Source organism: Capsicum annuum, chromosome 4 (assembly GCF_002878395.1).
Source record: "Capsicum annuum cultivar UCD-10X-F1 chromosome 4, UCD10Xv1.1, whole genome shotgun sequence".
NCBI lineage: Eukaryota > Viridiplantae > Streptophyta > Magnoliopsida > Solanales > Solanaceae > Capsicum > Capsicum annuum.
In genome coordinates, this window is record NC_061114.1 from 725,709 (window position 1) to 741,185 (window position 15,477).

The following is a 15,477-nucleotide window of genomic DNA, read 5'->3' on the forward strand; positions in this document are numbered from 1 at the left end:
CATATTAAGATGACTTCTTAATACAAATACAAGGTTTTGGGGTCAAAGCTAGTGGGTTCTACTTAACTTGTAAGAAGAATTCTAGCTCCGCCCGCATGGCATAGAAGAAGATAAAAGAAAGAGAATGCATTTTTTTTTCATCTACTTCTATTATTGGTTGATGAAGCTAAATGCAACTTCTTGTAACAATGAGCTATGTTGCTTGGACTCTTCGAAAATGCTACCACATTTCTGTCGGATTCTTCAAAAAGATACTACTTTTGGAGGATGAGCAAAGTAGGATGAGCAATGCACCCATCAACATTTTTGAAGAGTCTGAACAAGATAGACATTCAATTTGCTACAAGTATTTTGTGGCAACAAAAAAGGTTTCTGTATCCAAAGTTACAAATCGTGGTGAATCCATAGCTGACACTAGTTACATTTTGGGTTGCCAAAACTAAGTCCCTATTAATTATGATGTAATAGTCAACAGCTTAATATTAATGCATAATATATAAATATAATCCTAAACTTGACACCTAATTATAACATTGACCTTAAACTTTGATAGTGCACAAATATGACCTCCGATCCTATGTGGCAAAACGCGTGTTGTACACGCAAAACTGGGCGCGTCGAGCTAAAACTTTGAGCGTTCCAACAGTAAAAATAGGATAAAATGACTATTATGCCCTTACTAATTCCTTTTTAAATATTTAAATAATTTTTCACTATTATTTTTAGCTCAAAGATGAAACTATACTAATAATAAATAAAATAGGAAAAAGGCTCAAATATGTCACTGAACTATCAGAAATGGCTCATTTATGTCATCCGTTAAAAGGTCGGCTCATTCATGCCGTTGCCGTTACGAAACCGGCTCATCTATGCCATTACTTTTTAACAGCCGATTTTAAAAAAAATTGCCACGTGGCCTCTTATTAGAGCTCCACGTCATTAAGTAAAATAAATCAATTTTAATTAAAATAAAAAACATGAGACCCATTTAATATCCCATCCATTAAATTACCCGATCCACACCCATTTAATATTACTCTTCCAATGGATCTAAGTCCACATATTCTGAAAAACTAGACCCGCGAAAGAGAAAAAAGAAGCATGAATGAGGGTCAAAACAATGTTGGTTCTTCAGTTGATAGACAAATGACATCATTTATTCTAGAATTGGTTAATCTTAGGAATAGGTCGGGCATAAAATGGTCGTCTGAAGACGATTTTTGTTCTGCATCTTATACGGATCCGGAGCTTTGTTTGAATGCTGTATGTGCTTTGTACTGTCAACAAATTTCTGGAAAGAAATTCTCCTCGATGAGTAAGATTGACAAAAAAAGGTATATATCAATTTCTCGATAGTTTTTTTTCTTTAGTTCATGAAAAGACAATTTTTGTAATCTGCTTTTGCTTGCTTTTTCTTAAAGGATTACTGCTTTAGGGGTGTTTCTGTGTGATGGGGATCGCAAAAACAAGCTCAAGAAGACAATTTCGGAGGTTGGACCGGAAGATCTTTGGAGATGCAAGACACTGTCTATTCAATACTACCGCCAAATATATGGGATTTACCATAACAAGAAAGACCACCTTTTCTGCCCCGGTGCTGCTATCTGGAAATTAAGCTCCAGTTGACGCGAAGGCTGTTCGCTCATCTCTATGTGTACAAATGCTCAAAACAAGGGTCTAGTTGTTGCACCAGACTCCGAGGGAGCTCTTATACTAGACTTGCTTTGTTAGTAGGAACAATTAGGTACTTATCGTTAATCTGTTGGACTTCAATGTAGTATTTTGATTATGAATTGCTATATTTATAGAATGGTTTGAGTACAATTGAATAATGGAGGCATGTTATGTATCGTCACATTATTTGTACAGCTATTCGAAATCATGTTTGCTCGATACATATTGTTGAGTCATGGTATTGGTATACAGTTGCGGAAGCTAAAGAGCGATTTTACGTTTGAATAACCCAGAAAACAAAAGTGGAACACAAAGAGAATGAGTTATTTGATGATAGCGTGGGAAGATAATGTGGTGATATTATATGGGTGTGGGTCAGATATTTAATGGATCGGGTAATTTAGTGGATGGGATACTAAATGGGTCTCATGTTTTTTATTTTAATTAAAATTGATTTATTTTACTTAATGACGTGGACCTCTAATAAGAGGGGACGTGGCAAAGTTATTTTTTTAAAACCGACTGTTAAAAAGTAATGGCATGGATGGGTCGGTTTCGTAACGGCGATGGCATGAATGAGCTGACCTTTTAACGGATGGCATAAATGAGCCATTTCTGATAGTTTAGTGGCATATTTGAGCCTTTTTTCAATAAAATATTATAGTTTTAATAAAATGTTATTAAATTAAAGTTATTAAATTAAAGTTATTAAAACATTATTAAATTAACATTATTAAATTAACGTTATTAAGACGTTATTAAATTAATGTTACTAAAACGCTATTAATAAAACGTTATTAATAAAACATTATTAAGGGCAGTAGTAGTATATTACATTAACCTTATTAAAACATTATTATATTAATGTTATTAAAACGTTATTAAGAAAACGTTATTAAAGGCGGTAGTAGTAGTATATTAAATTAATGTTATTAAAACTTTATTAATAAAAAGTTATTAAGATGAAAATTTTATTAAAATATTGTTATTATTATTATTATTATTAATAATAATAATAATAATAATAATTAGTCATAATAATAGTAGTGGTATATTGATAGAAGCAATAGTAGTACGCAATATGTAGAAATAGTAATAGTATAATAATAATAATAATAATAATAATAATAATAATAATAATAATAATAATAATAAGTAAAACGACGTCGTTTTAACTTATAGAAGCAAAACGACATCATTTTAAGTTCCAGATCAAAAGTCCTCCAAGTCAGCCCTTTTAATGACGTGGCACCGTATGATTGGATTACATATCCACGTAGCCGCAAGTGAAACTCACGCATGGAGGTTGCATAATCAGAGGTCATATTTGTTCAGGTTTTGAATAGTTAAAAGTCCTATTTGTGCACTATCAAATTTTAAGCTCAAAGTTATAATTTGGTGTCAAGTTTAGGGTCATATTTATGTGTTATGCCTAATATTAAGTTGTCCACTGTTGTAAAATAAAAATAATACTTCAACCAAAAAAATATATTCAAAGTGTGAATTTCATATCTATCCCTTGAGTTAACTCTTTTGCAATTTTTTTTGAAGCCCACAACTTTATTTCCTGTTCCCTATAAAGGTCTACGAGGGAAATTATTGGCACTTCATGAAAGAAAGAAAAGTTTTAAACGTGAAAATCTTTCTTATAAATTCATTGTAATATTGAAATTACTGGTAACTTTATACAAGGAGGAGACATTTTAAACATAAACATCTTTCTTATAAACTATTGTAATATTAATTCAGTTCATTCTTGCTGCGTTATCGCATCCTTACATTTGGTTACAAAAGTTAGGATAAAATGACACTAATGGTAGATTTAAAATGGTCTTTTAAGCATGTATTTAATAGTTTTGATCCTTTAAGTTTGTAAAAAGGTAACATTTTTAGTCTTTGTTGTTGGTTTTAATACTGTAAAAATAACATAGCAAGGAAAGCCAACCGCTGAAAACAGAGATGAGTTAGAAGAGAAGAGACACAGAGAAGTTTATTTTTCTTTTCGGGTAAAGCTGAATATTTTTTTTTATTGATCATCAACTTCTCCTTAAATAATCTCTATTACAACCAAAAATTATTCAAATATACCATAAAAAATAACCTATTTGCTATAAAGAATAACAGAAATAACTAATCAGTTACCTACCAAAAATAAAAATTCCTATTTGACTAGGAGTTGTATGTAAAAAAGTTGGAAAAAAATAAATCACGTGCATTATTCTTTAAAACAACTTTTACCACTCCTCCTTGATTCAGGAACTGCAAAGTTTTGGTCTTCTATCTTGGGATCTCTACACTTGATCACCGAAAGTGACCTTGGGAATAAATCTGCAGATTCATCTTTTGGTTCGTAGTGAACTAAATTCACTTCTCGTCTTGAATGCAATCCTTGACTATTAAATTCTTTTAGTCACAATCCATAATTGATAATTTCACCATCAAAAATGAGTGGAGCTATTCGTGATAAATTATTTTCAGAATCCATCTCTTCACTCACAGTTCACTCAAGAAAAATAGTTTTAGATACCAATTGTTGATTTTAATACTGTTAAAATAACATAGCAGGGAGAGCCAAGAACTTAGAGGCTGGAAATAAAGATGAGTTAGAAGAGAAGATACGCAGAGAAATTTAATTTTCTTTTCTGGTAAAGCTGCATATTTTATTGATCATTAACTCCTCCTTAAAGAGTAGCTATTACAACCAAAAATAGGTTAAACTTACCATAAAAAAACAACATATTTGCTACCAAAAATAACAGAAACAACTAATCAGCTTCCTAATAAAAATAGAAATCTCAATTTCACTAGAAGTTGTATGTAAAAAAAGTTGGAGGAAAAAAAAAATCAGTGCATTATTCCTTAAAGCAACTTTTAACATTTGTCAAATATTAAAATTTTGTTTGTTAAATATGTTACCGAATTCATTCTTTCTGTGTTATTTCACATCTTACATGTGGTTATAGAAGTTAGTGGAAGACTCCTTTTTGAATCAATACGAGTTATATTTCTTTCTTTAGTTGTACTAGTATAGTACTCGCGCGATACGCGGAATTTTTATGAAGTTAAATAAATTATAGTTGCACGATTTGTCGTCCTTCAAAAAAGTTGATCTTTAGTTAATTTTTGCATTTAAAATGAGTTGATCAGGGCATAACTTGTTGGATATATGAAGTGAAAATATAAACTAATGCCCAAAGAAAAGTATGTGTGCTAAATTGCGGGTATGGTCATGCCTTCTATGCAAATGGTTAATTTATTGCTACCTCCGAGTCTGATAATCTAGTCTTCTAAACATTTTTAGCTTTGCAAATCCTTTTCTCTCTGATCTTTTATGCAAGGATATAATGCACAAATAATCTTTCTCATATTCACCTTCAAAGGCATGACATAAATAGCAGATAGTCAATTTTCTTGCAGTCAGTAACTAATATTGATTGCGGAGAGAATGTTTCACTAACTGCCAATATAGGTATCTAATAGTATAATGGCTAATCCATTGAATGTGTCCATTTGCATTCTACATAAGTAGTTGACATGCATATTCTTGTTAGCTACTAATCTTTATACGAAAGGTTAAGCGGCAAAGAGAAGTGTTGTTGCATCTTATATTAAGAGTAGGGTGGTGGGTGGTAACCCCACGAAATTTAATTATTTTCTACATTAACATCAATGTTGTTGCGTCTGTTGAAGGTGATTGCACTGTCCTAATGACATGCAACATCATTTGGTCTAGTGGACTTGATAAAATTAAAGATCAGTACAAAATAATTTTTACATTATTGCCCTTTTTGATCATTTATTTATAATTTTTTATTAAAAATAAACATGTCATTTCATAAATAGTCACAAAGATTACCATTTATTTAATATTTTTACTGGGTATTTTTTTTTTTAATCTAACATTTTCACTATCATTCTATCTTTGGGCACTTTGCAATTGCCTCTGGATGTTGACTTAATGGTAAGTCAACATAGCTTCTTCATTGATGATACTTATTTTTAAAGGGTGCACCATTCGTGATTTTGGAAGTATTCAAAAGTACGCTTCTTAATTAATTAGAGATAACTGTAGACCTTTACAAATTAGTGTGTTATATCTCATATGCTAATTTATCATTAAGTAGCGAGCTAGTGGCAAATTTTAATAATAACGAAAAATAACCAAATCTATTACAAAATGAAGTAACTATGCTTTGAAAGTAAAAATTTACAATCAACTTAGAGTATCCCAACTCAATATTAAACTTAGCAAAAATGCACCACCTATATCCTCCAACAACCTCACCTAACCTAAGAGAATATTTAGTAAACACAACGCTTTTTATAGTGCAGATTTTATATTTACGTCTTTCTTCAATCAATTTTATTACAAATTAACATTCACAGTGGTATTTGTAACTTTTGTTGCTTCATTATTGACAATTCTTCAATCATTATGCAATCTTTAAAACATCGGGGATCTATATTATTATAAAAGTGTACAACACAAATTTGGCAATGATTGTGGACAAACTCTAAATGAAGGAACCTATGAAAAGCAACAAATAGTATTTCTATCTTCACAAAGAATGTGTAGTGCATAAATGTTTTAATTGCTAAAATGGTCCAGCAGAAAAAACAATACAACAGACATGGAAAGAAATCGACTATAATATATGATAGTCAGATATGTAAATTAGAATCCAATGAGTACTTTGGATAACTCAAGAAACACTACATTGAAATTCAATGAACTTTTTATTATTTCCGTTAGATCTAATTTGTAAAACATGGTCATAAGAATAAGAAAATAGCAACAGCTAATATAAGTTAGTGAGAAGAGAGAATAAAAGCCTAATACTTCAGAAAGAAAACACTAAAACCATAAATAAAGTTGTTTTTATAGGTAGTAGTAGACGAATGTGTATAAGCTAATAAAAGGGTGTTATAGTACTTTTAGTAGAAGACTATCCTTAAATATGAATCATCCGATTATTACGATATCAAAAATATGTTTCCTATATCACTTCTTTCATTTTTCAGTCTTTCCTGCTTCAGGAACTTCCATTGTACCTACAGAGCAGCCACACCAACCTCGAAACACATGAACATCTCTTCTATTAAGTGGAGCCATTCTTCGAATCTCACTTTTCAATTCTTCATAGTGTATCTAGTTAACTTGAATATGACGTCATTTCTGTTGTAGACAATGACTCTACATGTTCTCAACAAATTTAGAAGAGCTTAATTTTTTTCTATATCTGTTTCAGAACTCTAAAATCCAAACTCTGTAACTACATCTGTTAGTATGATGCAACGATCTAATCAAAAGATTTCATAAAATTCAAGAGCAATTGTATCCAAGAAGCCAAAAGCTCGTCAGTAATATCAAATGCTCGACTGATTTATATCTTTGGAGAGAACATCGATGTAGAAATTCATTCTTGAATTTAGATCAAGTTACTTCACTTATTTAACTTATTCTTGCTAGTGCCATATAATTGGCCACTGATCTAAGTTAAAGTATTATGTTTTCTTGGATTTTTACCTACAGTACAGTAAATCAAAAATCAAAACCCCCATCATAGATTAACATCAGTGCTAAAATCAAATCATAAAGTAATTATTCAGACATAATGTACTAAGAGAGCTTAAGAAGAATTACACTACTCTTTCGGATTATCCATAAAGAAATTTAGGAAGAATATAAGTTTAATGCAGTAATAATATCACTTATAAGGTAGTGACTCATCAACATATATTACTTAAATCAGCATCAGTTATGCCTTTCCATTTGAAAGAAGATATTGTTTCCTATAATTTTGACAATAGTTTTAACTTATCTTTATTCTGCTCCAATTTTTTTGGTTATACCGTACTTTGGTTGTCATATTTATTATTGTAGCATTAACCTTTATCTTATAAAAGAATTGTAATATTAAAAAACTCTATTTTACTTCTTTCTTAGTCTTTTTTCTAATAGAATCACTTCGCTGACACGAACATTAAAGCACACATATACATATAACTTATACATCATAGTAAATGTTTATAGTTCCTCATAATTTGGAGCATGTCTGCAACTGATGACTTTTTAAAAAAAATATTAAAGAAATTAATCTCTGGAGAAAAAAACCTCAAAAAAGTATTTTTCGTAAAACTAAAGACCATTAAGTTTGCAAGGTAAGACTGCGTATCTTTCATGAACCTATGTAGAGCGGGAGCTTTAGTCCACCGGCTGTCCTTTTAGTAAATTCGAAACTAACCTCACACCTACTCAAACTTAACCTGTCACCTAAACTGTATGATGGCTTATTCAATGTTTCTGGACACCACCAAACGCTTAAAACTTTAACATTTTTGTAGTCTTTTATGTTTATAATCACACTGAAGTCAAGGAAGAAAGACAATTTGAGTCAGGTTTTTTGTAAGGTTTCAGAAATTTGAGTTGTTTCGCTCCTTGAAAGATAGTAAAGAGAAGAACTAACCTAATATTTATTGGGTTCATAGTAGATGAAGAAGTGTGAATGAAAAAATGGAGAGTAAAAGGGTGGAGGGAAGGAGACACTAAAATGGAAATTGTACTCCCAAATTGGCAAGTTTACTCTTTCTCCCACATTGGTGGAAGAAGAGAACTTGAGAGTGTTTATATTGATGAATACTTACTCTATATGGCAAGTGAGGCAAGAAATAATAGATGCCTCGTGCCGTCGTCGTCGCTCGGATTTGGATTTGGATTTGTCAATCGATCGATGAGATCTATCTTTTTGGATAAATTTTATTTGACAGAAATAAAATAAATAAATTCAATCCGAAAAGTGTTTTGAAACTCCATTTAAATATACATACATGCAGTAATAACAGATGCAATATTCGAAGTGAACTGGTGTCACTGTTTCAACGAATCGTTGCACTGTTTTGCGAACTGATGCACTGCTTCTGTATTTCTATTTCTGGTGTAGATTTTCGAAGCAATATTTCCTGAACTAACACGTTGGGTCGAACAAATACAACTCTTCAATGAAGTGATGCACTGTTTCGAACTGGTGCACTGTTTCAGCAAAATACTGCACTGTTTTGGGTAAACAAACATGCATTTTCAAAAACATCACACCTCTAAGATGGACCATTGTCTCTTTTCCGAAGAGACATTTCTTGGCTATAAAAACCTAATTTCATCCGTAGGTTTTGGTACAGGACAGAAAAAATTTCAGATTACAAACTTCTTCTTGTCTTAACAAAAACTCTATGTGTGATCATTCAAACCGTTGAGTGCGTTCGAAGAATCTGCCTATTTGAGGTACCGCTATAGTCGGATTGAAGATCATTTTATCCTGGGAGAAATATCCCATAACCTCGGGTACAGTGAGGGGAATTATTCCTTAAGGAAAGTCCATGAATTCGGATGACTTGGCCTTAATCATTTCTGTTTCATCTTTATTTTTCTGAAAAAATAAATACACCTCTTGGAAAGGTCATTTTGATCTTGTGTTGAGGGTATTTGATACTTCATTGTGTTCTTGTTTATACTTGAACTCGAATTGAAGTTGTTGTTCTACTATACAGATTTCTGCATACCCGAATATATTGTGGAAAATAAGAATCTTAAGGAATAAACACTATTACAGAATCTGTATTGCTTGTTTTTGGAGATTAAAGTTTTAACTTTCTACTCCGCCTGAACTTAACTAGTGATTTGAAGTCATAAAAACTTCATCACAAGTTAAAGATCATTCGGTTGGCAATTAGAAGTTATAAAAACTTCATTGTTAACTAGAAACAAGAAGAAAAAAAAATTAAAGTTGCTTAATTTTTTTAAATAGTATTCTGAAAATGGTAAGTATTTTTTTTGTCTTGTGGTGACAGAAAAATAGCAAATGAAAGTCAAATGATGGATGCGACAACGTCAAAGTCAAATGATGGATGCGACAATGTCTATGGGGGCAACCAATATTACCACATCAAGCCGCACAAATACTCCGCTAACAATGGCACCGGCGGAGAAGCCTAGAAAATTTTTGGGCATTGACTTCAAGCGGTGGCAGAAAAAGATGTTCTTTTACCTCACCACTTTATGTCTACAACGATTCACTATCAAAGACGCTCCTGAGGTATCTGAGGAAACCTCGTACAAAGACCGCTTTATTATTGTAGAAGCTTGGAAACATTTGGACTTTCTTTGCAGGAATTATATTCTGAGTGGTCTCCAAGAAGATCTCTACAATGTTTATAGTGGAACCAAGATATCAAAGGAACTGTGGGGGGCAATTGAACGGGAATATAAGATGGAGGATGCGGGAATTAAGAAATTCCTTATTGCACGGTTCCTGGACTTCAAAATGATAGATATCAAATATATTGTCTCTCAAGTACAGGAGTTGCAAATCATCATACATGATCTCTTAGCAGAAGGTTTAATTGTGAATGATGCTTTTCAAGTAGCAGCGATAGTTGAGAAGCTATCACCTTTGTGGAAAGACTTCAAAAACTACTTAAAGCATAAACGTAAGGAGATGACTGTTGAAGATCTTATTGTCCGACTTCGTATTGAAGAGGACAATAAAGCTGCCGAAAGAACGTCAAAGTGGAATTCTACAATTAATGGAGCACATATTGTATAAGATGACCAAAATAATTCCTATGAAAAGAAAGAAAGTTGAACATGGAAGCAATCAACCCAAGAAAAAGTTCAAGGAAAAATGCTTTAATTTTGGCAAAATTGGCCACAAGTCCACAGATTGTCGAGCCCCAAAGAAAGGCAAGAAAAAGGATCAAGCAAAAACGATTGAATCCAACAAAAAATGCGATAATTTGTGTGCTATGTTCTTAGAATGCAACTTGGTGGGGAATCCTCATGAATGGTGGATGGATTCTGGTGCCACCTGCCATGTATGTGCCAACAAGGAGTTGTTTTCGTCATTTGCTCTGGCTCAAGCAGAAGAAATGATCTACATGGCTAACTCCGCTACTGCTAAGGTGGAGGAAACAGGAAAAATTTATTTAAAGATGATTTACGGCAAGGTCTTGACACTGAACAATGTGTTATATGTTTCGGAGTTACGTAGGAACTTAATTTCTGTTTCACTCCTAGATAAGAACGGATTCAAATGTATAACTGTTTCTGGAAAAATTGTAATTTGCAAAGGAGAAATGTATGTAGGGAAAGGCTATCTAACTGAAGGCCTTTATAAGATGAATGTAATGACTATTGAAATAAATAAAAGTTCAAATTCTTCTTATTTGCTTGAGTCTTATGATTTGTGGCATGAACGTTTAGGCCATGTTAATTACAAAACATTATGAAAACTGATTAACTTAGAAGTTTTACCAAACTTTGAGTGCAATAAATCAAAGTGTCAAATGTGTGTGGAATCAAAGTATGCAAAGCATCCTTATAAGTCCGTTGAAAGGAATTCCAATCCCTTAGACTTAATACACACTGACATTTGTGATATGAAGTCAACACCATCACATGGTGGGAAAAAGTATTTCATAACTTTTATTGACGATTGCACTAGATATTGTTATGTCTACTTGCTAAATAGTAAGGATGAAGCAATAGATGCATTTAAGCAATATAAAACTGAAGTTGAAAATCAATTAGACAAAAAGATCAAAATGATAAGAAGTGATAGGGGTGGAGAATATGAATCTCCCTTTGTGCAAATATGTGTAGAGAATGGAATAATCCATCAAACTATGGCCCCATATTCTCCTCAATCTAATGGAATTGTAGAAAGGAAAAACCGAACTTTGAAGGAAATGATGAATGCCTTACTTATAAGTTCTGGTTAACCGCAAAACTTGTGGGGGGAGGCTATCCATACGGCCAACCGTATAATCAATAGAGTTCCTCATAGTAAGAAACAATCAATTCCTTATGAAAAGTGGAAAGGAAGAAAACCCAACTTGAAATATTTCAAAGTGGGGGGGCGTCTAGCAAAGTTCCAAGTTCCTGTGCCTAAAAGGGTTAAGATAGGACCTAAAACGGTGGACTGTGTGTTCATAGGATATGCGAAAAGTAGTAAAGCATATCAATTTTTGGTTCATAAATTCAAAAATCCAGATATTAATGAAAATACGGTAATTGAATCAGACAATGCTGAATTCTTTGAAAACATTTACCCGTATAAAATTAGACATGAACAGTCTAGTGGAGGATTTAAATGGCCTCGAGATGAACCAAGTGAGAATTTACATAATGAAGAAAATCCAAGAAGTAGTACACGTCAAAGAATGTCAACTTCGTTTGGATCGGATTTTGTAACATTTCTCTTGGAAAATGAGCCTCAAACATTTAAAGAAGCGATGTCGTCGTCAGACTCATCCTTTTGGAAAGAGGTAGTCAATAGTGAGATTGATTCAATCTTAAGCAACCATACATGGGAATTGGTTGATCTTCCTCCCAAAAATAAACCTTTAGGTTCTAAATGGATCTTCAAACGGAAGATGAAAGCTGGTGGTACTATTGAAAAATGCAAGGCAAGACTTGTATTAAAAGGCTTTAAAAAAAAGGCCTTGATTACTTCGATACATACTCCCCAGTAATAAGGATAACATCGATTCAAATGTTATTTGCCTTGGCGGCAATATATGATCTTCAAATCCATCAAATAGATGTGAAAACCGCATTCCTAAATGGAGAATTGGAGGAAGAAATTTACATGAAACAACCAGAGGGTTTTGTGGTTTCAGGAAAGGAAAACTAGGTATGTAAACTTATCAAGTCATTATATGGACTAAAGCAAGCACCAAAACAATGGCATGCGAAGTTTGACCAAACCATGTTGGCAAACGGATTCTAGATAAATGAATGTGATAAATGTGTTTACATTAAAGACACTACAAATCATCAAGTCATTGTTTGTTTATATGTGGATGATATGTTAATTATCAATGTTGACACCTAATTTTTGCCCTCCACGACTAAATTTAATCCTGAGTTTCTTTGATTTTAAATAAAATTAAAATATTTATTTCATCCGAATAAAAATTTATTAAATATATTTATACATAATTTTTTCATTTTAAGTAGTGATTATAATTTATCGTTTTCAATTATACGAGATTTTATAATTTTGTTACCTAAATATTTATTTTATAAAATATTGAATTTTAATCAAGGCTTAGAGATTCAAATGATTAAAGTTTTGATTTAAATATAATTTACTCTCAAAAAATAATTTATTCGGATAAATATGTGTTTGATTTTATAAAATCAAGAAGCCCGAGATTAAAGAAAGTATTAATTCGCATCGAATTTCAATTTAATTTAGCCAATCTATTAGATTTGGCCATAATTGAAATCAAATAGGCCATAATTGTAATGCAATCCGTCAATTGATTTCTAATTTGGTCAAAATTAAATAAATATGGCTAAATTTTAAATTTCAATTGGGGTTATATTTTAAATAATCCCAAAATTCTCAAAAACTCTCATAACTTCTGCCTAATTCTACAAAAAAAAAAAAATTCAAATTTTACTACATTGTACTATTTTCCCTCAACTTTGTCTTTTCCCAATTTTGAAATTCAAAAGTTGTACTACATTGTACAATTTCCCCCCACATTATCTTCCACCTCACCTTATCTTCAATTTTAAAATTTCAAAAACACCCTTAATTGTTTTTTCTCCCACATTGGTGGATGACAAGAAATAAATATCCATCCTTTCCTATAAATACTTTTCTCCCACATTGGTGGAAGAGAGGAAAAAAAATCTCATTCTCTCCTATAAATACTACCTCTACTTTGGTAAAAAGAGGGGAAAAGGAAGAAAAAAAAGGCTATAGAGGTGAAAAAATCCTTTTTGAGCAAAATAGTTATTTTTATTTAGTAAAAATTTTCGTTTCATAGAGTTGGTCGGCTAATAAAAAATTTCAAGTTGCCGGCGACGTTTTTTTGGTGCTAGTTGATTCCGATGAATCTCGTAGTCTCATTTTGTTGCCCCCAAAAAGGTAAACACATCTTTTTTTTTTTTAGTTTTTATTATCGTTTTCTTCTTCATCTTTTTTCTTCTTCACAGTTCGTAGATATAATTTTGTTTGTTGGGATTGTATGTTGTATATGGCCTTAAAGGCCCTAGGACGTTGTGGTATCGATATTCTAATTATTTTCATGTTCATGATATAAAAATGAGCTAACAATAGTTGTATGTGTCTTTTTTTTTACTTTAGTCTTTGATTATTTTGGATAAAGTTTCAATCTTTTCTTAAAATATGTATTTATGCTTTGTTTAGACTCATTGTTGTTGGATATATTTGTTTTTAGCATGTATTGTTATTTTCTTAATGTTGAAAAGAATAGTTAATGTTGAATGTTTCGCCTTTTCACCTTATTCTTTGATTATTTTTGATAAAGTTTAGATCTTTGCTTGAAAAACATAATCATGTCTTGTTTAAACTCATTATTGTTGAATATGTTTATTTTTAGCATGTAAAGTTATTTTCTTTTTGTTGAAAAGAATAGTTAATATTGATTGTTTTGCCTTTTGACCTTATTCTTTGATTATTTTGGATAAATTTTAGATCTTTACTTGAAAAGTCATACCCATGTCTTATTTAAACTCATTGTTGGTAGATATATTTGTTTTTAGATTTGGAAAGTTATTTTCTTTATGTTGAAAAGAATGGTTAATATTGATTGTTTTGCCTTTTGACTTTATTCTTTGATTGTCATGTATAAAGTTTTGATCTTTGCTCAAAAGACAAACTCATGTCTTGTTTAAATTTATTGTTGGCGGATATGTTTGTTTTAGCTGTAAAGTTGTTTCTTTTATGTTGAAAAAAATAGTTACTATTGTTTGTTTCGGCTTAATAAAAATAGTAATTGATTAAATATAGAATTTTTCATTTACTTGTTAATTATTTTAAGGGATCTCCAAAATCTTCATATAAGAGATGAAGTGCTAGCTTTATTTTTCATCCACGATGTTTATTCCTCTTTTTCGCATGTTTTTAAATTTGTCAAAATGATGAGAAAGTTCGAATTTTTATGGCTAAATAGAATTATTTGGAAATTTTCGAGTCATGCGTAGTATGATTGTGAAACAACATTTCACTTTTAGAAATGCTAAAGTTTATTCTAATTTTCTTGCGCCCTTTGGATTGTTATATGTGCTCTTTGTGAGTGTAAAAGACTTGATCCGTGTCTCTCATTGATTCATAATATTAAAGGAGAATCAATGATGTCTTAGAAATATAAACCATAGGTCATTACACGTTTTTTCCATAAAATTTTGGTTGTAATTTGATGTATCAATTTTCGTTAATGTCGTCTTAATTGAAATTTAAAGATTCTCCTGCTAGAAAAGTTAACCTTTATTTTCTTTTGTTATATGGATTAGTATCTATGTTTGTTCAATTTTAGAAGTCATGAGTATTTTCCTTGTTGCCTCATCCCTTTACTTTCGCAAGCTTATGTTGTTTGTTGCTTGCATTAATTCATTGAATATGGCCTTCTTGCTTTTACCTTTATTCATTCTTGTATGAACATAAATCATGAGAAATGTAAGTGGGTGTCTTTGCTTTGCATTTTATTTGTTGACTCTCATTCTTGTGCAAGTGTGCTTATCATTGTCATTCAAAATTGGTTTTTGATATTTTCTTTTGCTTTGAAATATGTCATTTTTATGCCTTGAACGTATATTAATTTTCTTATCTTTTCTTTGCATGAAAAAAAATGTCACGAGTCCAAATTAATTCCTCTCCTCTTGCATTTCCTAATGGGCCAATGAGGTCTACCCCTTCGAGGAAAGTTCAAAGTTTACACCCGAGGTCCACTACATGGCGTTCGGGTGCTAGAAGATAGACGAAGAAGGAAAAT

At 31.6% G+C, this 15,477-nt stretch overlaps 1 protein-coding gene across 1 annotated transcript; it reads left to right on the forward strand.

Annotated features, from left to right (window-relative positions):
* Nucleotides 1-1,022: 1,022 nt before the first annotated feature.
* On the forward strand, nucleotides 1,023-1,854 carry LOC107869297. Its single transcript, XM_016715842.2, has 2 exons — nucleotides 1,023-1,334; nucleotides 1,422-1,854. Exons 1-2 carry the CDS (start codon nucleotides 1,102-1,104, stop codon nucleotides 1,624-1,626), a joined length of 438 nt encoding a protein of 145 aa, XP_016571328.2. The 5' UTR covers nucleotides 1,023-1,101; the 3' UTR covers nucleotides 1,627-1,854.
* Nucleotides 1,855-15,477: the final 13,623 nt, after the last annotated feature.

Excerpts from the sequence above, each read along its gene's own strand:
- LOC107869297 (XM_016715842.2), top strand. The coding sequence starts at position 1,102 with ATGAATGAGGGTCAAAACAATGTTGGTTCTTCAGTTGATAGACAAATG. Across the intron at positions 1,335-1,421 it reads AGTAAGATTGACAAAAAAAG|GATTACTGCTTTAGGGGTGT; the intron begins GTATATATCAAT and ends TTTTTCTTAAAG.